Source organism: Leptidea sinapis, chromosome 31 (assembly GCF_905404315.1).
Source record: "Leptidea sinapis chromosome 31, ilLepSina1.1, whole genome shotgun sequence".
NCBI classification, from domain to species: domain Eukaryota; kingdom Metazoa; phylum Arthropoda; class Insecta; order Lepidoptera; family Pieridae; genus Leptidea; species Leptidea sinapis.
In genome coordinates, this window is record NC_066295.1 from 4,058,642 (window position 1) to 4,085,980 (window position 27,339).

Here is a 27,339-nt window from a genome sequence, read left to right on the forward strand (position 1 = left end):
TGGGCAATATGTGGACCCCACTGAAGCTTTTTATCTAACGTGATACCCAAGAAGACCGTAGTGTCCACAAGTTCCAATCTCTGGTAATTTATAAGTACGTTGGTTTGTACCTCCGCTGTGTTTGGTGTAATGAACCGTAAACACTTTGTTTTTTTAATGTTTAAGTGCAGATTATTCGTCTCAAACCAACGCACTTTCTTTAAGAGTGCATTGTTTACCACGTCATCAATATCTGCACGTCGCTTCACTTTAAAAATAAGTGAAGTATCATCAGAAAACAATATAATCTCATGGTTATCATCTACCACAAACGGTAGATCGTTAATGTATATAAGAAACAAGAAAGGACCGAGAATAGAACCCTGTGGAACACCTATTCCCACAGGTTTACCCGAAGACCGTTTACCATTTACATCGACTATCTGAACTCTTTCGCTTAAATATGATTTTAACAGATTTAGGGCTCTATTTTTCACTCCATAATGTTTTAGTTTTAGGAGTAAAGTTTCATGGTCGACGCAGTCAAATGCTTTTGACAAATCACAAAAAATGCCCAATGCATCCTGTGACTCTTCCCAGGCGTCAAAGATGTGCTCAATGAGTCTAGTACCCGCATTAATTGTTGATAAGCCCCTTGTGAATCCAAATTGATTTTTGTTCATTAATTTACAAAAATGCATTTGTAGCTGTTGAAGCAAAAGTTTTTCAAAAATTTTACTAAAAACAGGCAGCACTGAAATAGGTCTGAAATTAGCAGGGTCAAAAGAATTGCCCGATTTAAACAAAGGTATAACTTTGCTGTATTTCATAAGGTCAGGGAACACACCCTCATCTATGCATTCATTAAATATTATTGCTAATTTAGGTGCTATAATGTCAAGTATGTATTTAAAATATCAGTCGAACGGCCCCATAGGTCTTTTGATTTTTTTAGGTTAATTAATTTGAAGATTTTTATTATATCGCTACCTTTAACATACTTAAATTTCAAATCAGTGGAAGATACTGGTACGTGTAATTTAAGCATATCATGTGCTGCTTTTGGTGAAGAGTTAAGGTCTTTGGTCGTGATAATCGGGATTTCGGAGAAGTATTTATCAAATTCACTTGCAATATCTATTTCCGAATTTATAACGCGATTATTAATATTTAAACAGATAAGGTGTTACGGCAATTTGATCTACCAGTTTCATTGTTAATTACACTCCAAGTCGCTTTTACTTTATTATTACTGTTTTTAATTTTATCCGCAATGAAACTTGTTTTCGCTTCATGACAAACTACTTGAAAGAGCTTGGAGTATTTTTTTACATATTTTTTAAATTCTTCACTATTATTGTAATGTTTCTCATAATAAAGGTCATATAAGCGTTTACGACTTTTGTGGATACCCAAAACAAATATTGGCGGAATTAACACTAAAGAAAACTTAAACCATTTGTATAATTATGGATTTCCGCAAAGTTACGCGTAATTAAATATTTTTTTTTGTTACTGGATTAAAAATCCTGTCAAATTCCTCACAGAAGGAATTGAAGACTAAGTTACAGTGAAAATTAGCAGTTTCACCACAGTGTAATAATGGTATCGTATTTACCAAATTATTTCTAAACCTCCCAAGACGGCTACCCGTAACTGGTATAATCGTCAAATTTTTTGGTCTGACATTGACCAATCCTGTATTTACTTTTATAAGTTGCCCACTATGGTCGGACTGAAGATTATTCATTATGAGTTTACTAGTAATAGTAACATTTGTAAAAATATTATCTAAACAGGTTGCTGTTGTAGAAGTTATTCTAGTAGATTTCCAAAATACATTGAACAAATTAAAACTTTGAAATAAATTTTTAAGGCTAGTACAATTGACGGAAGGTTCAAGCAAGTTTATATTAAAATCTCCACACACTATAATTGATTTGCTGGTTTTGCTAAATTTTGATAGTACCTCCTCAATTCTATGTTGGAATTGTTCATATGATGCAGTGGGATGGTGGTATACACTTACAATAATAAATTGCTCTAGTTCTATACAAGCTATCTCAATTAGTTGTTCTATAAAGAGATTAACAATATCTCTTATATTTTTACATTTTAATCTATTATTAATAATAATTAAGGAACCTCCATGTATTGCCCTACTTCTACAAAACGAACTGACTACTTTATGTTCTCTAAAACTAAACTGGAGCTGATGAATTTTACGCCAATGTTCTGCAACATTATGTGGTTGTTTGTGTATTGAAGCTAGAAAAAATATATATTACAGCAGTTCAAAAACAGTTCAATTTCTAATTACTTACTTGAGATACCTTGTATTTTCTGGTGAACAATATTTATGAGCTTTATATTATGATCATCCCTAGCACTAACATTTACATTTGGTGAATGTTGCCTGTTTTGTATGATATTGCAAGAGCTGTCCTCCCTTGTCGAATAACTTAATTTAAATTATTTGAAGAAAAATCTTCATTGTTATATTTTTGTACATTAGTACTAATACATTCCCCAATAGAGGCTTGTATGTCAATTATTTTACAATTTTGCCCAATAGAGGTATGTTTATTATATAAAGACATTCAAATTAATAATATTAATTACTTATAGCGAGATTTATGATAAGTTATTCATTTATAATAATCCGGTATGAGTGGTGATATTATCATTTGATTTTTTAATTTAATATTTAGTGGTGCTAAAAATGTTCTGAATTTTAAGAAGCAAGATTGTTGCATCAACACGATTTTTGAAATGAAAACCTTCTAACACTTTCTTATCTTGTGTGTATTTTCTAATAAGTCTGTCACGCTCGGCAGTGTAACGCTTGTATCTCGGGTAACGTCGGCTCGAGTCGACTATGTATGGTTTGGTCGGCGGCCTTACCTGAATTACCTACATTTTGTCTCGGTCTTACCTTTGTCACTACAGATTTACATGACAGGGGGAGTAATTTTAAACTTGGAGTATCTTAACATTGCGTCTATTAATAAGACTTGAATATTATTGATTTTGAATAATTCATTAATATGAAATGAATAAAGTATATAATGCTTAACAATGCCTATTATTATTTCAGACGATGAAGGAAGTTAATTCAGACCCGGAGACGTTAAACAAATGCTTAACTATACTCAACTGTGCCCTATCTACGCCACAGTTGAAGACCCTCACACCTATGTTGGAAATGATGTTCAACGAACTGGAGGTGATAACATGTTTCATGTCGCTTCTTCTCTCTGACTAGAAAGGTTGCTTCGAAATAACTTAAACTTAAATTATAAGAAATCTGAATCAGTATATCAATGTTATTATAGTATATCGATTATATATTGGGATTAGAAAAATGCGCTGTCTTCGTATTTACCATGATACATTCTACTACATAATATGACTTTACCTTCTACTTTACATACACTTTTAGGGATGGGTAACACACTTTGTGTTCATCACTGATTTCCGGTGACACCGCGGGTAACTTAGTCTTTGAATTCAGTATACTAAGAAATAAAGAATAGGCGCTCACATCTCACAAATATTTTAACAACAACAACAGTTAAGGACTTGGTCCTTAAAATATTAAATGTTGCGACATGACAAAGTAAAAGAATAAAAAATAGTAAACTACTGTTAATTGACAAAAATTTATTATACTGTTAAGGATTTTTTACATATTCAGTGAACTTTTTACAATTTAAATTAGTCGAATAGAAGACAATACAATCAATTTAAGATCTATAAATAATACTGTATTCAACGCAATAAATAAATTTCATTTCAATGTGCAGGGTATCCTACCGCAGACGGTAGGGGACAAGATATTTTGTACCGTTTATTATTAGTCTTGAATAAATGATTATTATTATTTCATTATGCAAATACAAATACTAGGGAAAGTATAGATAAAAGTGCTCAAAAGCAAGGGTGGTTAACTAAATAAAAACTTATTCACAGCTGGAAATGAAAGGCAACCCGGAGGTATTGGACAACGCCCTGGTGACGATGGCGTTGTATGGCATGCTGGACAAGGAGTTCGCGAAGAAACACAAGGCGTTCTTCTTCAAAAACGTACGATATCTAACTACTAACATAAAAGAAAGAAAGATACATACTTTTAAATGTCAAAGTTATACATTTTATCGTTTACTACCGCTTAATTTTTCTCTTTTGCACAGGATGCCGGCTAGATTATGGGCACCACAACGGCGCCTTTTTCTGCCGTGAAGCAGTCATGTGTAAACATTATTGTGTTTCGGTCTGATGGTCGCCGTAGCTAGTGAAACTACCGGGCAAATGAAACAAAACATCTTATGTCTCAAGGTGATGAGTGCAATTGTAGTGCCGCATTAATTGGGTTTTTCAATAATCCTGAGCGGCACTGCATTGTAATGGGCATGGCGTATCAATTACCATCAGCTGAACGTCCTGCCCGTCTTGTCCCTTACTGTCATAAAAAAAATGAATGTTGTGGTTTGATGATCTGATGTAGCTTTAATCTCATTTTGTCTTTATCCAGTTCCTAGACACGTCGCGTGAAGACACGGTCGCCACGGCCCTGCGAGCTATCATAGACCTCCTGTGTGTGCACGGCGCGCGACTGTTCGAGGAACACGTTGACACCAGGCTCAGTACTGCTCACACGAGTCGGGCTACCGGCTCCACTCTGGACCCTGACACCGATCAAAGTAGGTGTATTCAAATAGCTATTCTTCTGGTCTTCTTTGCTTTTGTTCCGAGTCGGGTTCAAAGTCAAATAAACTTTATTTCAATAAGGCTTAAACTAAGCGCTTTTGAAATGTGACTTTAAATATATCTTTTAAATTACTGAATCTACCATATGTTCGGAAAAAGTTAAGCTCGTGAGAATAACATACAAGAAAAAAATGGAGTATTTCACAATAACTGTAATATACATGATAAATTAGTTTGTAAGGTGCTGCATTATAATACAATATATGACTCTTGTTTAAATAATATAAATTATTTCATAAAAACTTATAAAGAATAAACTGTATAAATATAAATTATCGTATATTGTTCTAATATATGAATGTGTTTGGTCCCCAAGAGACTTATGTGCTTATGATCCGAGTCTGGTTGTCAGGGTTATTCCAACAATAATTATAGACATAATGACCGACAAAATAATTTGCGACTCTAAGCTCTTAGGTGAAACATATACTTAGTACCAGAACCGACTTTTATATTATCAGAAAAAGGATAACTAAAAATACAATCGATCGAGCTTGTTAAATAACAAAAAAAAAAAACAGATGTTTAATATATTGTTAACATAATAAATAATATATACGGACTTAATAAATATTCAGGAGGAATATGAAGCAACCATTAACAGGATTTAATTTTTATTACCAATTAATATGTTTGTGTTTATATGTTCAGGATAACACAACATTGCATCGCAACCGTGCTGTGTGGAACATAAACTGTGCTTGTAACTGTCTCCCCGCTGTTGTGTTACTGAACCGATACGACTCAGACATCTTCAAGTTAAGAGCATGCTCCCAGACTTTTGCTGTTGTAGATTGCCACACATGCCAGGTTTTCTATAGATAAGCTACTCCTACGTTTGGTTACGTATTATGTGCCACCATACGATGTTCACTAGGAGCTGCGCACTGTTTTACACTTAGATTATTATACGTATAATGAGACTATTGCAGTTGTGAAAACATCGAAATTTGAGATCTATTTTGAGCAAAACACGCACACGAAAGTATTAAACGTGGCCTGTTTTAGCAAGAGTCTATCTAGACGTAAACATTATGTAAGGTTTTACCTTTCTTATGTAAGAAACATTACTTACAAGGCGAACCTCCACCATCTTACTCTAAATCCTACACACGAATTCCTCCCTTTCACATTTACTCTTTCAATCATTTCGCTACGAGCATCCACACTAGACACTCGTGATAATTTCTAACAAATGTTTGTAAAATAAAATATATATATTTTTTAAAGTTTCTCCAACTTACATATTATATTATAGTGAAATAAAAAAGTAGATATTCTCAATAGAGAAAACAATTTACCTGCTAACAAAAATCCTTAACACATGACACTGATTGCAGATAAACCAATAACAAAAAAAGTAATTGTGACACCAATAAAAATGTCAAGATCTATACTGACGTTATGTTTCGTTCGCAGGTCTTTCGGATACTGCTGTTTCATTAACGAGTACCCATAGTACCGTTGTCGAACTGCTGTTAAAGATTATGGACGACCCTGTAAGTTTTGATGATAAATATGTTTGTTGTTTGTTAAAGTTACTATTGTGTGAGACCAATGTATTTTGCAATAGGTACTGAGTGTGGCCCAATCGTCGCACAATGGTTCAATATGAGTCGTAATGGCCCAGCCACGTACTGAATGTCGTTAACTTTTTATAATATTATATTTATTATCATACCTTTGTACTTTATTGTGTATTTAACATGGACACTTGGAGCGAATTTCGTGTAATTTTTTTAACTCCATATTATAACTAGATATTTGTTTATTTATGTCGAATAGGTTGATAATTTAAACACACACACAATTTTTATAATCATTGTTTATTTTTTTTTATGGAATAGGAGGACAAACGAGCGTACGGGTCACCTGGTGTTAAGTGATCACCGCCGCCCACATTCTCTTGCAACACCAGAGGAATCACAGGAGCGTTGCCGGCCTTTAAGGAAGGTGTACGCGCTTTTTTTGAAGGTACCCATGTCGTATCGTCCCGGAAACACCGCACAAGGAAGCTCATTCCACAGCTTTGTAGTACGTGGAAGAAAGCTCCTTGAACCGCACTGTGGAGGACCGCCACACATCCAGATGGTGGGGATGATATCCTAACTTGTGGCGTGTCGTGCGAAGATGGAATTCGGCGGCAGGAATCAGGTTAAACAGCTCTTCGGAACACTCCCCGTGATAAATGCGGTAGAAGACACACAATGAAGCGACGTCTCTACGCAACGCCAAAGATTGTATCTGTCAAAGTCAAATAAACTTTATTCAATAAGGCTTATTTCCCTGGTTTTTGTCCATTTGTAAATATTTTATGTAAATATATTAGGAAAAATAAGACTAAGTTTCAAGTAACACTCTTAACACTAACATGTGGTTTAAGATATTTATTCTTCCATAAAGGAATTTCCACTTAAATGGAACTTACAGGCTATTTTATAAAAAGTGGGTTAAAAAATTGCATCTTAAAGCGTACAGTATATATAAAGTAATTAAAATAGGCTAAGTAGGTAAGTATAACATATAGACATTTCTAATTTCTAATGCAAATATTTTATAAAAATTATAATTCTAGTGGGTAGTTTTAAAACACTATCGCATTAAAATCATACCGACCCGGGACGGTCGACGTCAACAGTCGACGCGAGCCACGGTTGAGTCACTACTCGCTACTCAGTTACTCACAACTCACTAGTCACTACACAAGATTACGTAGATTCATCGATAACGAGTTACTAGATGTGACAACACAAAATATTATTTCTGTTTAACGGGTTAACAATTAATTTCAAGATATTTCTATTTATGTTTAAGTTTTATTGCTAAAATGGGCCTTTAGGAGTTTTTTAAAAATGTGCATACTGTTGCACTCTTTAATAGTTTTAGGAAGCTTATTATACAGTTCAACACTCAAAAGTTATATTACGTTTACCATAATTAGTTCTGGGTTGGCGTAAGATTATATTGTTGGCACTTCTTAATCGTTGTAATTGGGGATATTTATTTTTAATTGTTAAGGTTATGTTCATCAATTTAATAAAGTTAATCAATTTGTTTTGTGCCGTTTGTAGTACTTTAAGATTAGTATTAGCTGCTGATACCCAGACTTGGATTAGGTAATCTAAGTGTGGCTTTATAAGGGAGAGCTTAATAGAATAAATAACGAACTTTATGGGGCAGGCAACGTACAATACTGCGAAGAGCTTCAGTTAGAGATACTTATTTTATTTTAATATTTTTAATATGTGGTTTCCATGTATGCTTATTATCTAAAGTTAAACCTAAATATTTTTCGGAATCTGACCTACTTATAGTAATATTATTTATTTTTAGCTGCAAATATTGCATAGTGGGTTTTTGTTTACATTAAGGGTAAGCAATTTACATTGAAACCAGATATTAAATACGTTAAGATCATTTTGGGCGTCTGGAATTATGTCTTCAATTTTATTTCCATAATAGAACAAGGTAGTATCATCGGCATATAGTTCTCCTTTAAGGGCTAGTTTACTTATATTGTTTATATAAAGCAGAAATAATATGGATCCAAGAATCGAGCCTTGAGGAACTCCATAAGTTATTAATTTTTGTTTGCTTTGGTATTCACCGATCTTCACTACTTGAAAACGATCAGTTAGATATAATTTAAAGATTTTGTGAGCGTAATCGGTGAACCCTATATCTTTTAATTTGTTCAGAAGAATTTTGTGGCTAACCGTGTCGAAGACTTTTTTTTAGATCTATGAATATGCCCAGAGCAATTTTTCTGCCGTCTATATTATTTTTTATTTTAGTTACTAATTGTGTTGATTCCGTCCTTTTATACAAAATTGTTAATAGATATGTTGACGTCCCCTCACTACTAAATTGGATATATTTTAGAGTGCCTCGCAGGCGTGAGCGTCGTTATCGTATTAAAAATTTGTATTATATACCACGTAGTAGAACACTTTATGGTGCAAGTTCTTTTATTAAGCGTGCTTGTAAACACTTTAATGATAATGAAATACTAGTTGACACAGATGTTTTCTTTGATAAATTGTCGAAGTATATTTCATTTTTATGTCAAATATTGAATTTTGTTTAATATTACCTCTATGTAGCGCAAATCTAGTTCATTGTGTTTAAAAATAAAGGAAGCTATAGGTTTTTAAGTATTGTTATGTATAAATTGATAAAAGTTTTGTATAACCGTTTGTTTCTGAAATAAATTAAATAAATTTATTTACCCAGTGCTGTTTTGGAGGGTTCAGTATTTTAGTTTTTTTTACTTTGCAGTGCTGAATAGTTTGTATCAATCTGTTTTCAAATTGTGCATAATTATCGTTGCCATTCTCGTTGTTATGAATTTCTACAATTTTATGGAGTTTAGTATAATCAATGGTATATTCTATTTTTTGTTTTGGTTCTGTTTCAAATTTATGAATTTCGAAGAATATATGTTTATGGTCTGACATCGAAGATTCAATGACAGCCATATGAAACTGGTGACCCTTGAAATTAGTTGATACATGGTCTAGCAGGGTTTTCTTTTGTGGTGTTTCACGAGTAGAGTCTTCAAAATTGATCTTGTTGATAATTTTGAAACCATTTTCTTTGAGTGTATACTTATAATCTTCTACTAAGTTGTCGGGGGCCAATAAATCAAAAAAAAGACACCAAAAACTACTGCTCTTTTCTTGTTATTTATTTGTATTGAGAGGGTGTCTAGAAAGTTTTTGACGTTTGTTCGACCAGGTTTATATATGGCACCAATATCCATGGATATATATCTCCATATGATTCTTCAGCATTCATATGCACCTCATTTGGTGATATTTTCAATTTCTGCAAATCACACTGCAATGATGCTATTTTTGTTTCCATTGTAAGCGTAAGACGCTTTCAAAGCAATAAAAACCGCTGAGGTTTGTACAATTGCTAAATTAAGTCTACACCAACAGAGTTAAATAAATAAAAGAAAAAATAGTTCACAATCGTTAGAAACTTAGCTATACATTATAATTTTAAAAATAAAAGTAAAAGTACTTGATACAATTAAGCACGATAAGTTGATCAGTGGTCAGTCATCTTAAATAGTATTTATTTAAATTCTGTTTTAAATTTGTCTCAGTCAGTATTTTACACACTTTTAGTACCGTTTGCCTGCCAAAGCCACTGTAACCCAAACTCCATAATGTTCCATCGTTCTTACCTGTGTTGTGAGCATGCGCTGACAAACTTTCAGCTTTTATAAAATAACGTAGATCTGGGGTCCACGGGCTCTTACTCTATAAAATATTTTGCTGGCATTTATTTATTTGGATCATCAACATTACATATATTACACATTTATATAAACTTTAACAAGTAAAGATGAACACATCATTGGATGGAAACAGTGTGGTAGAAACAGTCAATAATTCCTTAGTAGTAATGATATTAAAGCCAGACCTATAAATTGTTTGTTGCAGTGTCCAACGTATCGCCTCATCATCGTGGAAGGGCTGTGTCGCCTCTTGTACCTGGGGCACGTGGAGTCACCGTCTGTACTGAGCCGCTTGCTGCTCTTGTGGTTCAACCCGGCTACCGGTAAGTTGTAGCATCCAGACTCGCAGGTTAATTATTTATATACACCAAAACATATACAATATATTTTTCTAAATAAATATAAATATATAAATAAAATATTGACACTTACACAAATTATCTTGGCCCAAACTAGGCACAGTCTGTACTATGGGTACAAGACAACGATATATTAAATACAATATACTTACTTAAACATACATAAATACATATAAACGTCCATGACTCGGAAACAAACATCCATATTCATCATATTATAAATGTTTGTACTTACCGGGATTCGATTCACCAGTGGCTTCTTTGCACAGGATGCCTGCTAGATCATGGGTACCACAACGGTGCCTATTTCTGCCGTGAAGCAGTAATCTGTAAGCATTACTGGGTTTCGGTCTGAAGGGCGCCGTAGCTAGTGAAATTACTGGGCAAATGAGACTTAACATCTTATGTCTCAAGGTGACAAGCGCAGTTGTAGTGCCGCAAAGAATTTTTGGGGTTTTTCAAGAATCCTGAGCGGCACTGCATTGTAATGGGCAGGGTGCATCAATTACCATCAAATGCTGCTCGTCCCTTATTTTCATTTAAAAAAATCGAACCCACGACCTCTAGCTCAGTAGGCAGGGTCACTAACCACGGGCGAAATGGTTTGTCATTCTTATGTTCATGTTAATTTGTTGTTCTAAAGTACTATTATGGTGAATTGGTTATGAACTCTGAATTTACGGGATACTGCAAATTTAGATGCGAAAAGTTTTTCGAAGGAAATGTAAAGAATCAAAGTATCGCCTGCTGGATTTCATGTCCTTAGCCTTTTAATGACAACAAGAGACGGGACGAGCACGACGTTCAGCTGATGGTTCAGGATTCTTGGAAAACCCAAAAATTCTGAGCGGCACTACAATTGCGCTCGTCATCATGAGACATAAGATGTTAAATCTCATTTGCCCGGTAGTTTCACTAGAATACAAATGCTTGCATGTAACTGCTTCAAGGCAAAAATAGGCGCCGTTGTGGTACCCATAATCTAGCCGCCATCGAGTGCAAGGGAGACTTCTACTGGTAATTTATTTGCAACAGAAAAAGTCCGTTTGCCGTGCACATTAGTAAGTGGAATAAAATTTGTGCTCATCGTCTCGTCACCTTTTAAAGACTTGGTACAGAATGCGCATGCGGTATCTTGTCTGTTTATTACGAGTATTCTGTAGTCGAGCATCTCATCAGCCCGAAGATCTCTATCCGTCCTGTATACCGAAGTCAAAGTCAAAAATACTATATTGACATAAATCAACAGATTGCTTGTCAACGTCAATCACTAAAAATACAATTTAAATACATGCTTATTTCACATAAGCTTATATATTTTAAAAATAATGCAATCTAGTAAAATAACACAAGGTTGAACTATAAAATTTATAAAAAGTAACAACTATAATAGTAATTAATTCCATATTGTTATCTCGTTTACGTAATCATTATTATTGTTATATGACTTCGACATAAATCTGCATTTAATAAAAGATTTAAATTTATTTATTGATAATTCAAATACACTTTTTGGTAATTTATTGTAGAATTTAATACCATTGCCTGCAAAAGAATTGTTTATTTTACAGAGTCTAGACTCTGTATGTAATCTACTAGTAGATTGGTTGGCCTAATTGTAGAAGCTGTCTACGAAGTTTGTTAACAATTTGTCATACACAAAAAACATATTTTCAAAAACAGAATTACTGTAATTCTAAATACTATGCATATATCGCTATGTAATTTTGTTACTGTAATAAATGATTTAAAAAAAAAGTTCATTGATGCTTATCGATCTGGTTAAATATTAATATTCAAAATAGGATTTAAAATCACTCATTCGAAATAGAGTGCCGCAGACCTGAGAAGAACGAACGCATGAAACTCAGCGGGTGGTTTAATAAAATTATGGATTACAATGTTATATCGTGCAATAAAAAATATGATAATATAGCCTGAGGGTGTTCGATCCATTACCAGTCTGTGGTATCATTTACCACGCAAACGTTTTTTAACAATTCAATAAGTTGGTAGGCCTCCCACAAGATGGACTGACGATCTGGTCAGGATCGGCGGAATACATTGTGTGAGGGCAGCGCAGGACCGATAGGCGTGGAGAACTTTGGGGGAGGCCTTTGCCCATCAATGGATGTCTTCCGGCTGATGTTGATGTATGAGGCCCACAGCCTCGCCTCATGCCTATGAAATTCACTCTGGTAGAAATTGATAATACGCTCTTCCTAGTGATAAATGTACAATAGCAAACTGTGGGTGTTTCAGTGGAGGAAGATATGTTGCGTCAGACAATCGGAGTGTTCTTCCAAGTGTTCCCTATGAGCGTGGACGGCGCGCAGGAGCAAATACAGGTTACCTTTGACTATTAGCTTTATTATAAGAAATGATTTCAGAACCTTTGCAATTAGAAGTTCGTCTGAGTAACTCTGGTTGACGATTCCGACGCGATTATACACTATTATTAAAATTACCAAAAAAGAATAAAACGCCGTATTATTTACAATTATCATCATTATGAAATTATAGCAGATTATTGAAAATTTTCGATTTATTTACAATTCATTCGTAAATCTATAGTATTTATGTTCTCCTATCTATGTTCTACATTGATACTTTTTCCTTGCATTAAGCATTATGTTCATAATTTTGGACAGGATTTTTGAAAAGTTGTGTAATAATGTAATAAATCTGTTGTCTCCGAACTACCGAAAAGAAACCGACTCCATACTTTAGATCTCTAGTAGTACATTATTAGCTCGACATTTGTTTTAGATAAAATATTGTTTTGTACAGAAAGCCACATTGCCAACACTCCGAGCACTGGCCAATGCTCCGGCTAACTCGCCCATAGCGGAAATAGATCAGGAAGCTGTTGTCAAGTTCATCGTATCACTGACGAGGATCAATCATGAGGTAACAAAAGGCTGCGCACAGGAACTACAGATTATTATAATAATATGTGGTGTCCTAAGTGGAAATTTCATATTATTATGAGTAGCACAGGATGTGAATATCTGTTTTATCTGCTTTCTGACAGAATTTGCGTGTTGTTTAGTTTAGATAATATGTTGTACTCTACTGTGCTTTGTTATGCTCGTGAACGAGCACTGCTTTTGGTGACTGGTTGAGCCTATCATTGAGAACTTTATCTGAAGATTGTAATACACACTTAATATTAATAAAAAATCTCAAATAAAGAATTAATAATTTTTTTATTAATAACAAAGATAAAACACAAAATAACACAGAAGAATCAATAATATTTGGCGTGATATGAAGTAACTGTATTTTGGAATAAATATTTTTATGATCGATCCATTTATTTGATATTTTTAAATAAAAAATGCAATTTCTAATTTTTATGTAATTTATGAATACGAGCCTACCCAGGAAACGTTGTATTGCCGTAATAAATCAAAATTTTTGGGGTATAAAAAACAGATGATGACCGATTCGCAGACCTACCAAAATGTTATATTATAATTTATCATACATGTAAGCTTTGTGCTGGCTTTGACACAGACATAGACATTTGAGCCACCAGTGAGGAGAATGTAAAAACGTCATTTTTTTTCTTTGTTCAAATTGAATAGTTACGAATAATTAAATTACAAAAGTTTTTTTAAACTTCTTTCAAACTCAGTTGTGTTTGTTAATTTGCTTCAATTTAAAAGTGCAAAAGACGATTTAAGTTTTTAAAATAGGAATAGTAAAGCATGAACATTTAATTGTCGATTCTCTGTTTTAGGTTAGTACCTACCTAATTAGATCATAGTCATATTTGTTATGTAAAACTTAGCTGTATTTAATAAAATAAAAGTCTGTTTTAGATGAATCAAATTGTGTTGTGCTTTGACAAGAAAATAAGTAATGGTCTTATATACATAGATACATATACATAAAATTTATCATACTTCAATAATCATTAAGTTCGATTGCCATCTTGCAAATCTAGTGCGTATCTGTGGATGTAATACAATTATATTAAAATCGCGATAGAAAAATAGGTGTTGGTCATAGATGGTTGAGAATTTAGGGTTGTATGTATTTTTTAATGTAGTATCATAAAGAAAATTGTCTAAAAATTAAAAAAAAAATGTGCAGGACTGGACTGCCCTTAACATTTAAGGGGATGAAAAATAGATATTGTTCGATTCTCAGACCTACCTATAATGCACACAAAATTTCATGAGAATCGGTCAAGTCTTTTCGGAAGAGTTTAACTACAAACACCGCGACACGAGAATTTTATATATTAGATTAAAAAATTTGTTATTGTATGTTTGTTACCTTCACGCAAAATAGGTGCACAGTGAACGTTGAGTTGCGGAGAATAACCTGTGATTACGTATCATATTATTATATCATCTTTACCATCAGTTATAAATATACAGTTACAATGAACCCGCTTCCACAAAAATATTGTAAAACGGCAGGGAAAATAAAAGCAGTATTGTTTAACACAATCACTTTATGACACGGATTTTACAATTATATCTATTAACTTTTATAATATCTAGTCACTGGTAATTGTACAACATAAAATGAACACTGTGGACTAAACAATTTTATCCCGAGCAAGATCGCCCTTCGCTACCCCTCTCTTCTATCCTAACCCCCCTCTCCTCTCCTCTCGTCACCCCTCCACTACTCGCATCACACTTCACACCGCAACACTAGCGCCACCGTTCCGACACCCGCTCTTCACTTCTCTTCACTCGTTACAAAATATTAACCTTCTAGCTGACCCCGTAAACGTTGTTTGCCATAATATAAAGTATTTAGTGTTCGACCGTTTTTTTCGCCGATATACTTTTAAATCCGATTACCACGAAAACTTAACTAAGCGGTTCTTAATCGTCACTATAAATATTTCTTTTAAATTACTGAATTTACCATATGTTCGTCAAGTTGAGCTCGTGAGAAGAACATATAAGAAACTCAACGGCCAATATTTTAAAACAAATAGAGTATTTTACAATGGCTGTATATTACAAAACAAATTAGTTTGTAAGGTGCTGCATCCAATATATGAGTCGTGTTTAAATAATATAAATTATTTCATGAAAAGTAATAAATAATTAAATGTATAAATAAAAATTATCTAATATTGGAAGATTGCTTCGTGAACATGATGGTCGTGATTACTGTTACAATTACTAATTGTATCGAACAAATACAATGATTCATTAACTATAACAGGTCGATATGGCACCACAAGCAGCACCCAAAAAAAAAAAATAGTCAAGGGACATTCACCAGTGGTATTCCATCGCTTGAGCCGCGCTGTATGATGCGAATACTGCGCAAGGCATCACGTGACATCACACGCTGCTCTGCACTACGCATTGTAGCGCACTCGTCCCGTATGTAAACAAAACTCATTGCAAAGTACAACAGTTGTAAACATCAAAATTAAAGTGCACACATGCTCAGTATAGTGAGACTTATTTACTGGTCAGAATTCGGTAAACTCACAAGTTATGACACGTCTTAAGGCAATAATGATATCCCAGACGTAATTACTTATTACTCAACAGTAAATTTACTAATATGATTTACAGAAAATAGAATCACAAAATAGTAACTCACTTAACAACTTAATTCTCATAGGTATTGCTACAAATAAGTGCTCAACACTCATAATACGGTATCTTATTTTTTCTAACATAAAAATTAAGTATCAAATATTGACGGTAGCATGAACAAATTTTTATAAAAATGAATTTTATCTAAATAAACTTAATTCAATTTGGACGTAATGGGGGTGGCGAAAAATAGGTTTTCGCTATCTTGGCTTTGTACACAGAAACTATAAAATTGTTTTTAGGTTTTAAAAGTACCTTCAAAAATAATATCCAATAATTGGAAAATTTAAGTCTTACCAAATTGGGTGAATTTGAATCCTTTTTTCCATTTTTGATGACGAAGAAGCAGCATTTATATTCTTTTTAAAAGGTATGACGTCACAATTGTTGTCTTGCTAGCGATCACTCATAATTGAATCATCGGTAGAAAACTGCACGAATATTTGATCACCTTCGGATATTCCACAGGCAGTGGAAAAACGTCCCAGAGAGGTCCGGATAAGGTTCGTCTGAGCTCAAATGCCTCGAGTGTCGTTAGTTAGTTAGTGTGGCCATATTTATGGGGCTGTTTTCGAATAATGCTTTTTAACAATATGTTTATATCACAATGTAATCAAACGATGACATGATTTAATACTAGAATAAAATTATTAATCTTTTTAATCTCGTGTTAATGATAGGTGTGTTGGTAGTAGTAGAGTCGATATACATTATATGTATTTTTGGAACTCCTGCCGGCTTTATGAAGCAAACATGAATAGCTCTCAAATTGCATACTTTTATGTATTGTGCAGCTGGTGGACAGTCAGGGCGGCATGGCGGCGGCGTTGTGCAGCCGGTTAGTTCGCGGGCTGCCCACGGGCGAGGCGGCGCTAGCGTGCCGCCTGCTGGCGCTGCTGTCGCCGCCGCGCGACGCCGGCCTGGCGCGCTCGCTGGCCGACATGCTGCGGCGACTGTGTACGGTGAGTACAGTACACACACGTGACTGTGTACGGTGAGTACAGTACACACACGTGACTGTGTACGGTGAGTACAGTACACACACGTGCCGCCTGCTGGCGCTGCTGTCGCCGCCGCGCGACGCCGGCCTGGCGCGCTCGCTGGCCGACATGCTGCGGCGACTGTGTACGGTGAGTACAGTACACACACGTGACTGTGTACGGTGAGTACAGTACACACACGTGACTATGTACGGTGAGTACAGTACACACACGTGCCGCCTGCTGGCGCTGCTGTCGCCGCCGCGCGACGCCGGCCTGGCGCGCTCGCTGGCCGACATGCTGCGGCGACTGTGTACGGTGAGTACAGTACACACACGTGACTGTGTACGGTGAGTACAGTACACACACGTGCCGCCTGCTGGCGCTGCTGTCGCCGCCGCGCGACGCCGGCCTGGCGCGCTCGCTGGCCGACATGCTGCGGCGACTGTGTACGGTGAGTACAGTACACACACGTGACTGTGTACGGTGAGTACAGTACACACACGTGCCGCCTGCTGGCGCTGCTGTCGCCGCCGCGCGACGCCGGCCTGGCGCGCTCGCTGGCCGACATGCTGCGGCGACTGTGTACGGTGAGTACAGTACACACACGTGACTGTGTACGGTGAGTACAGTACACACACGTGACTATGTACGGTGAGTACAGTACACACACGTGCCGCCTGCTGGCGCTGCTGTCGCCGCCGCGCGACGCCGGCCTGGCGCGCTCGCTGGCCGACATGCTGCGGCGACTGTGTACGGTGAGTACAGTACACACACGTGACTGTGTACGGTGAGTACAGTACACACACGTGCCGCCTGCTGGCGCTGCTGTCGCCGCCGCGCGACGCCGGCCTGGCGCGCTCGCTGGCCGACATGCTGCGGCGACTGTGTACGGTGAGTACAGTACACACACGTGACTGTGTACGGTGAGTACAGTACACACACGTGCCGCCTGCTGGCGCTGCTGTCGCCGCCGCGCGACGCCGGCCTGGCGCGCTCGCTGGCCGACATGCTGCGGCGACTGTGTACGGTGAGTACAGTACACACACGTGACTGTGTACGGTGAGTACAGTACACACACGTGCCGCCTGCTGGCGCTGCTGTCGCCGCCGCGCGACGCCGGCCTGGCGCGCTCGCTGGCCGACATGCTGCGGCGACTGTGTACGGTGAGTACAGTACACACACGTGACTGTGTACGGTGAGTACAGTACACACACGTGCCGCCTGCTGGCGCTGCTGTCGCCGCCGCGCGACGCCGGCCTGGCGCGCTCGCTGGCCGACATGCTGCGGCGACTGTGTACGGTGAGTACAGTACACACACGTGACTGTGTACGGTGAGTACAGTACACACACGTGCCGCCTGCTGGCGCTGCTGTCGCCGCCGCGCGACGCCGGCCTGGCGCGCTCGCTGGCCGACATGCTGCGGCGACTGTGTACGGTGAGTACAGTACACACACGTGACTGTGTACGGTGAGTACAGTACACACACGTGCCGCCTGCTGGCGCTGCTGTCGCCGCCGCGCGACGCCGGCCTGGCGCGCTCGCTGGCCGACATGCTGCGGCGACTGTGTACGGTGAGTACAGTACACACACGTGACTGTGTACGGTGAGTACAGTACACACACGTGACTATGTACGGTGAGTACAGTACACACACGTGCCGCCTGCTGGCGCTGCTGTCGCCGCCGCGCGACGCCGGCCTGGCGCGCTCGCTGGCCGACATGCTGCGGCGACTGTGTACGGTGAGTACAGTACACACACGTGACTGTGTACGGTGAGTACAGTACACACACGTGACTATGTACGGTGAGTACAGTACACACACGTGCCGCCTGCTGGCGCTGCTGTCGCCGCCGCGCGACGCCGGCCTGGCGCGCTCGCTGGCCGACATGCTGCGGCGACTGTGTACGGTGAGTACAGTACACACACGTGACTGTGTACGGTGAGTACAGTACACACACGTGACTATGTACGGTGAGTACAGTACACACACGTGCCGCCTGCTGGCGCTGCTGTCGCCGCCGCGCGACGCAGCCTGGCGCGCTCGCTGGCCGACATGCTGCGGCGACTGTGTACGGTGAGTACAGTACACACACGTGACTGTGTACGGTGAGTACAGTACACACACGTGACTATGTACGGTGAGTACAGTACACACACGTGCCGCCTGCTGGCGCTGCTGTCGCCGCCGCGCGACGCCGGCCTGGCGCGCTCGCTGGCCGACATGCTGCGGCGACTGTGTACGGTGAGTACAGTACACACACTTGACTGTGTACGGTGAGTACAGTACACACACGTGACTATGTACGGTGAGTACAGTACACACACGTGACTGTGTACGGTGAGTACAGTACACACACGTGACTGTGTACGGTGAGTACAGTACACACACGTGACTGTGTACGGTGAGTACAGTATACACACGTGCCGCCTGCTGACGCTGCTGTCGCCCCCGCGCGACGCCGGCCTGTCGCGCTCCTTGGCCGACATGCTGCGGCGACTGTGTACGGTGAGTACAGTACACACACTTGACTGTGTACGGTGAGTACAGTACACACACGTGACTGTGTACGGTGAGTACAGTACACACACGTGCCGCTTGCTGGCGCTGCTGTCGCCGCCGCGCGACGCCGGCCTGGCGCGCTCGCTGGCCGACATGCTGCGGCGACTGTGTACGGTGAGTACAGTACACACACTTGACTGTGTACGGTGAGTACAGTACACACACGTGACTATGTACGGTGAGTACAGTACACACACGTGCCGCCTGCTGGCGCTGCTGTCGCCGCCGCGCGACGCCGGCCTGGCGCGCTCGCTGGCCGACATGCTGCGGCGACTGTGTACGGTGAGTACCGTACACACACTTGACTGTGTACGGTGAGTACAGTACACACACGTGACTGTGTACGGTGAGTACAGTACACACACGTGACTGTGTACGGTGAGTACAGTACACACACGTGACTGTGTACGGTGAGTACAGTACACACACGTGACTGTGTACGGTGAGTACAGTACACACACGTGACTGTGTACGGTGAGTACAGTACACACACGTGCCGCCTGCTGACGCTGCTGTCGCCGCCGCGCGACGCCGGCCTGTCGCGCTCCTTGGCCGACATGCTGCGGCGACTGTGTACGGTGAGTACAGTACACACACTTGACTGTGTACTGTGAGTACAGTACACACACGTGACTGTGTACGGTGAGTACAGTACACACACGTGCCGCTTGCTGGCGCTGCTGTCGCCGCCGCGCGACGCCGGCCTGGCGCGCTCGCTGGCCGACATGCTGCGGCGACTGTGTACGGTGAGTACCGTACACACACTTGACTGTGTACGGTGAGTACAGTACACACACGTGACTATGTACGGTGAGTACAGTACACACACGTGCCGCCTGCTGGCGCTGCTGTCGCCGCCGCGCGACGCCGGCCTGGCGCGCTCGCTGGCCGACATGCTGCGGCGACTGTGTACGGTGAGTACCGTACACACACTTGACTGTGTACGGTGAGTACAGTACACACACGTGACTGTGTACGGTGAGTACAGTACACACTCGTGACTGTGTACGGTGAGTACAGTACACACACGTGACTGTGTACGGTGAGTACAGTACACACACGTGACTGTGTACGGTGAGTACAGTACACACACGTGACTGTGTACGGTGAGTACAGTACACACACGTGCCGCCTGCTGGCGCTGCTGTTGCCGCCGCGCGACGCCGGCCTGGCGCGCTCTCTGGCCGACATGCTGCGGCGACTGTGTACGGTGAGTACAGTACACACACGTGACTGTGTACGGTGAGTACAGTAAACACACGTGACTGTGTACGGTGAGAACAGTACACACACGTGACTGTGTACGGTGAGTACAGTACACACACGTGCCGCCTGCTGGCGCTGCTGTCGCCGCCGCGCGACGCCGGCCTGGCGCGCTCTCTGGCCGACATGCTTCGGCGACTGTGTACGGTGAGTACAGTACACACACGTGACTGTGTACGGTGAGTACAGTACACACACGTGACTGTGTACGGTGAGAACAGTACACACACGTGACTGTGTACGGTGAGCACAGTACACACACGTGCCGCCTGCTGGCGCTGCTGTCGCCGCCGCGCGACGCCGGCCTGGCGCGCTCTCTGGCCGACATGCTGCGGCGACTGTGTACGGTGATTACAGTACACACACGTGACTGTGTACGGTGAGTACAGTACACACACGTGACTGTGTACGGTGAGTACAGTACACACACGTGCCGCTTGCTGGCGCTGCTGTCGCCGCCGCGCGACGCCGGCCTGGCGCGCTCGCTGGCCGACATGCTGCGGCGACTGTGTACGGTGAGTACAGTACACACACTTGACTGTGTACGGTGAGTACAGTACACACACGTGACTATGTACGGTGAGTACAGTACACACACGTGCCGCCTGCTGGCGCTGCTGTCGCCGCCGCGCGACGCCGGCCTGGCGCGCTCGCTGGCCGACATGCTGCGGCGACTGTGTACGGTGAGTACCGTACACACACTTGACTGTGTACGGTGAGTACAGTACACACACGTGACTGTGTACGGTGAGTACAGTACACACACGTGACTGTGTACGGTCAGTACAGTACACACACGTGCCGGCTGCTGTCGCCGCCGCGCGACGCCTGCCTGGCGCGCTCGCTGGCCGACGTGCTGCGGCGACTGTGTACGGTGAGTACAGTACACACACGTGACTGTGTACGGTGAGTACAGTACACACACATGACTGTGTACGGTGAGTACAGTACACACACGTGACTGTGTACGGTGAGTACAGTACACACACGTGACTGTGTACGGTGAGTACAGTACACACACGTGACTGTGTACGGTGAGTACGGTACACACACGTGCCGCCTGCTGGCGCTGCTGTTGCCGCCGCGCGACGCCGGCCTGGCGCGCTCTCTGGCCGACATGCTGCGGCGACTGTGTACGGTGAGTACAGTACACACACGTGACTGTGTACGGTGAGTACAGTACACACACGTGACTGTGTACGGTGAGAAAAGTACACACACGTGACTGTGTACGGTGAGTACAGTACACACACGTGCCGCCTGCTGGCGCTGCTGTCGCCGCCGCGCGACGCCGGCCTGGCGCGCTCTCTGGCCGACATGCTGCGGCGACTGTGTACGGTGATTACAGTACACACACGTGACTGTGTACGGTGAGTACAGTACACACACGTGACTGTGTACGGTGAGAACAGTACACACACGTGACTGTGTACGGTGAGTACAGTACACACACGTGACTGTGTACGGTGAGTACAGTACACACACGTGCCGCCTGCTGGCGCTGCTGTCGCCGCCGCGCGACGCCTGCCTGGCGCGCTCGCTGGCCGACGTGCTGCGGCGACTGTGTACGGTGAGTACAGTACACACACGTGACTGTGTACGGTGAGTACAGTACACACACGTGACTGTGTACGGTGAGTACAGTACACACACGTGACTGTGTACGGTGAGTACAGTACACACACGTGACTGTGTACGGTGAGTACAGTACACACACGTGACTGTGTACGGTGAGTACAGTACACACACGTGACTGTGTACGGTGAGTACAGTACACACACGTGACTGTGTACGGTGAGTACAGTACACACACGTGACTGTGTACGGTGAGTACAGTACACACACGTGACTGTGTACGGTGAGTACAGTACACACACGTGACTGTGTACGGTGAGTACAGTACACACACGTGCCGCCTGCTGGCGCTGCTGTCGCCGCCGCGCGACGCCGGCCTGGCGCGCTCTCTGGCCGACATGCTGCGGCGACTGTGTACGGTGAGTACAGTACACACACGTGACTGTGTACGGTGAGTACAGTACACACACGTGACTATGTACGGTGAGTACAGTACACACACGTGCCGCCTGCTGGCGCTGCTGTCGCCGCCGCGCGACGCCGGCCTGGCGCGCTCGCTGGCCGACATGCTGCGGCGACTGTGTACGGTGAGTACCGTACACACACTTGACTGTGTACGTGGAGTACAGTACACACACGTGACTGTGTACGGTGAGTACAGTACACACACGTGACTGTGTACGGTGAGTACAGTACACACACGTGCCGCCTGCTGGCGCTGCTGTCGCCGCCGCGCGACGCCTGCCTGGCGCGCTCGCTGGCCGACGTGCTGCGGCGACTGTGTACGGTGAGTACAGTACACACACGTGACTGTGTACGGTGAGTACAGTACACACACATGACTGTGTACGGTGAGTACAGTACACACACGTGACTGTGTACGGTGAGTACAGTACACACACGTGACTGTGTACGGTGAGTACAGTACACACACGTGACTGTGTACGGTGAGTACGGTACACACACGTGCCGCCTGCTGGCGCTGCTGTTGCCGCCGCGCGACGCCGGCCTGGCGCGCTCTCTGGCCGACATGCTGCGGCGACTGTGTACGGTGAGTACAGTACACACACGTGACTGTGTACGGTGAGTACAGTACACACACGTGACTGTGTACGGTGAGTACAGTACACACACGTGACTGTGTACGGTGAGAACAGTACACACACGTGACTGTGTACGGTGAGTACAGTACACACACGTGCCGCCTGCTGGCGCTGCTGTCGCCGCCGCGCGACGCCGGCCTGGCGCGCTCTCTGGCCGACATGCTGCGGCGACTGTGTACGGTGATTACAGTACACACACGTGACTGTGTACGGTGAGTACAGTACACACACGTGACTGTGTACGGTGAGAACAGTACACACACGTGACTGTGTACGGTGAGTACAGTACACACACGTGACTGTGTACGGTGAGTACAGTACACACACGTGCCGCCTGCTGGCGCTGCTGTCGCCGCCGCGCGACGCCGGCCTGGCGCGCTCGCTGGCCGACGTGCTGCGGCGACTGTGTACGGTGAGTACAGTACACACACGTGACTGTGTACGGTGAGTACAGTACACACACGTGACTGTGTACGGTGAGTACAGTACACACACGTGACTGTGTACGGTGAGTACAGTACACACACGTGCCGCCTGCTGGCGCTGCTGTCGCCGCCGCGCGACGCCGGCCTGGCGCGCTCTCTGGCCGACATGCTGCGGCGACTGTGTACGGTGAGTACAGTACACACACGTGACTGTGTACGGTGAGTACAGTACACACACGTGACTGTGTACGGTGAGAACAGTACACACACGTGACTGTGTACGGTGAGTACAGTACACACACGTGACTGTGTACGGTGAGTACAGTACACACACGTGCCGCCTGCTGGCGCTGCTGTCGCCGCCGCGCGACGCCTGCCTGGCGCGCTCGCTGGCCGACGTGCTGCGGCGACTGTGTACGGTGAGTACAGTACACACACGTGACTGTGTACGGTGAGTACAGTACACACACGTGCTGCTTGCTGGCGCTGCTGTCGCCGCTGCGCGACGCCGGCCTGGCGCGCTCGCTGGCCGTCATGCTGCGGCGACTGTGCACGGTGAGTACAGTACACACACGTGACTGTGTACGGTGAGTACAGTACACACACGTGACTGTGTACGGTGAGTACAGTACACACACGTGCCGCCGGCCTGGCGCGTTGTCTAACAGCAAGAGACTATCTAGACGTATAATTTAAATAGTTTTTATTGTATTTTTGGACTAGCAGGATCCCGTAGATAATATACTTTATACAAAACCTATAATAGCCTGGTCAACTTACGATCCGGCGCCTATTTTTGCCGTGAAGCAGTAATATGTAAGCATTAGTGTTTAGGTCTGAAAGACGTCTTAGCTAGTGAAATTACTGGGCAAATGAGACTTAAAATCTTATGTCTCAAGGTGACGAGCGCAGTTGTTGTGCCGCTCAGAATTTTTGGGTATTTTCAATAATTCTGAGCGGCACTGCATTGTAATGAGCAGGGCGTTTCAATTACCATCAGCTTAACGTCCTGCTCGTATCGTCCCTTATTTAAATAAAAAAAAAAACGATAAAACTGGATCACAATAATGTCAGCATCAAAACTGTAATAACATAATTCTAATTTTGATAATTTATAATATTAGTTAAGGTAAATATCTAAATCCTACAATAAGAGATATAAACCATTAAATTTCTCCGTATGCATTTAATATTTTTTTTCTAACAAATTTGGATGCTTAATTAATAAAAAATAACGATTATATTAGTTCTATGAATGACATCAAAATATGTTCATCTTGTCTTCCAGATTGTTTTGAAAGTGCAACACTAGACAACAGAGTAATTCTTGATTGAGGTCACCTCAATCAGTCGAACTGATTTTGTGAAACTTAGCGGAATAAACAGAACAAATCATCATTTATATTTTTATTAACTTTAAAAAATAGTCACGTGAGGTAACTGTGCGCACCGGGTAAGTGTGTCATCATCATCATCAGCCGGAAGACGTCTATTACTGGAGAAAGGCCTCCCCCCAAAGATTTCCACGATGATTGGTCCTGCGTTGTCCTCATCCATCGTATGCAGATCGTCGGGTCGGTCCATCTTGTGGAGGGCTTACAAACACTGCGTCTTCCGGTACGTGGTCGCCGTTCGAGGATTTTACTGCCCCAACGGCCATCTGTCCGTCGAACGCTGTGCCCTGCCCACTGCCACTTCAGTTTCGCAATCATTTGGACTATGTCGGCATATTTGATTCTCCTACGGATCTCCCTATTTCTGATTCGATCTCGCAGTGAAACTACGAGAATAGCCCTCTCCATTGCCCTCTGAGCGACCATGAGGCCCATAGTTAGCGACCATATCTGCATACCGTACCGGTTGAAAACCTTCGTCTTCAGACACTGGCATTTGGGACGAGAAGATTTTAGGAGCTTCCCGAAAGCTGCCCATCCGAGTTGGATTCGACGAGTGACCTCTTTCGCGAAATTGGACCTGCCTAACTGGATTGTTTGTCCAAGGTAGACGTACTCTTCGACAATTTCGAGAGTACAGCTCCCAATTGTTATGGGATTGGGTAGGTGCCACATGGACATTTGACATTTTGAGACCTACTCGTTGGCAAGCTGTATTGAGGCCATCGAGTATATGGCTTAAGTCTTCCATGGTCTGTGTCATGATTACGTGATATCGTCTGCGAATCGAAGGTGAGTGATGTATTCGCCGTTGATGTTGATACCCAGTCCGATCCAGTCCAGAAGCTTAAAGACGTCTTGCAACGCAGCGGTGAACAGCTTGGCCGATATGCCATCGCCCTGTCTGACTCCCAGCTGCAGTCAGATAGGCTTTGGGATCTGATCCTGGAGCTACATGGCTCAGACACATCTGACCCTTCTGCACATATCACTATATGGGCCTATAGTTCTTCTAAAGCATTTTACGAGGGCTGCACTAAAAGTATCGGGAATGGAATATTTCCATTGTTCCTGTCATATTAAAATCTTTTTAATTGAAAACTCCTTGGTTTTACAAATCGAATCACATTTATTTATTTAAAAAATGATTTTCGGTCTTGTGACAAGGTTTCAAATTGTTTAGTCGTTGAGAAAATGGAATTGACTCGAGAAAATTCTAGAGCGATGATTTATTATGACTTTCGAAGTGGTTTAACACAAAAACAGTGTGTTGACCGGATGATTTCTGCATTTGGTGATGAAGCCCCATCCAAAACCACAATTTATCGCTGGTTTGCTGAATTTCAAAGTGGACGTGTCAAGCTCAGTGATGATCCCCGTCAAGGTCGTCCAAAAACTGCAGTCACCAATTCCGTTCCAACCGTTGATGCTGTGCGTAAGCTGATTGAGGAATGGATGGAGGATCATCGACATGTGACATACCCCGAAATTCAGGCAACTTTAGACATTGGCATGAGTCAAACACAAATAATCTTGCGTGAACAATTAGGTGTAAAAAAGTTATTTTCCCGATGGATATCGCATTTGCTCTGTGAAGAGCAAAAAGTGGCTCGCGTTACTTGGTGCGTCAGAACTCTCGAAAGATTCCACGCAGGATCCTCAAATGCTGTATACAACATCGTATCAGGTGACGAATCCTGGATATACGCGTACGAACCCGAAACAAAAAACCAGTCACGAGTTTCGGTGTTCGAAAATGAGTTAAAGCCAACAAAAATTGTTCGTTCACGGAGTGTTGCAAAAAAAATGGTCACGTTTGTCTCCAAAACCGGCCATGTTGCGACTATCCTCTTGAGAGACAAAGAACGGTTAATGCAGAATGGTATGCTAGCATTTGTTTGCCACAGGTCGTTTCGGAACTCCGTAAAGAGAACTGCAACCGCTGCATCATCCTCTATCACAATGCGAGTTCTCACACCGCGCACAGAACAAAACAGTTTTTAGAGCAAGAAAACATAGAATTATTAGACCATCCGCCGTACCGCCCCGACCTAAGCCCTAATGATTTCTATACTTTCCCTAAAATAAAGAATAA

General features: G+C 42.4%; 1 protein-coding gene and 1 long non-coding RNA gene across 4 annotated transcripts in view; one reads left to right on the forward strand and one right to left on the reverse strand.

Moving 5' to 3' along the window:
* LOC126974007 (uncharacterized) overlaps positions 1-453 on the reverse strand; it is a 70,060-nt gene extending 69,607 nt beyond the window's left edge. The window contains exon 1 of the long non-coding RNA XR_007731454.1: positions 374-453. This is a non-coding gene — a long non-coding RNA (uncharacterized LOC126974007). The remainder of the gene's footprint in view (positions 1-373) is intronic.
* LOC126973988 (condensin complex subunit 3) overlaps positions 1-27,339 on the forward strand; it is a 69,378-nt gene that overhangs the window by 27,423 nt on the left and 14,616 nt on the right. For all 3 annotated transcript variants that reach the window (XM_050821335.1, XM_050821336.1, XM_050821337.1), the window contains exons 12-19: positions 3,077-3,205; positions 3,952-4,065; positions 4,514-4,682; positions 6,169-6,248; positions 10,203-10,320; positions 12,619-12,704; positions 13,147-13,266; positions 16,736-16,903. In XM_050821335.1, coding sequence (XP_050677292.1) covers positions 3,077-3,205; positions 3,952-4,065; positions 4,514-4,682; positions 6,169-6,248; positions 10,203-10,320; positions 12,619-12,704; positions 13,147-13,266; positions 16,736-16,903 — 984 coding nt within the window. The remainder of the gene's footprint in view (positions 1-3,076; positions 3,206-3,951; positions 4,066-4,513; positions 4,683-6,168; positions 6,249-10,202; positions 10,321-12,618; positions 12,705-13,146; positions 13,267-16,735; positions 16,904-27,339) is intronic.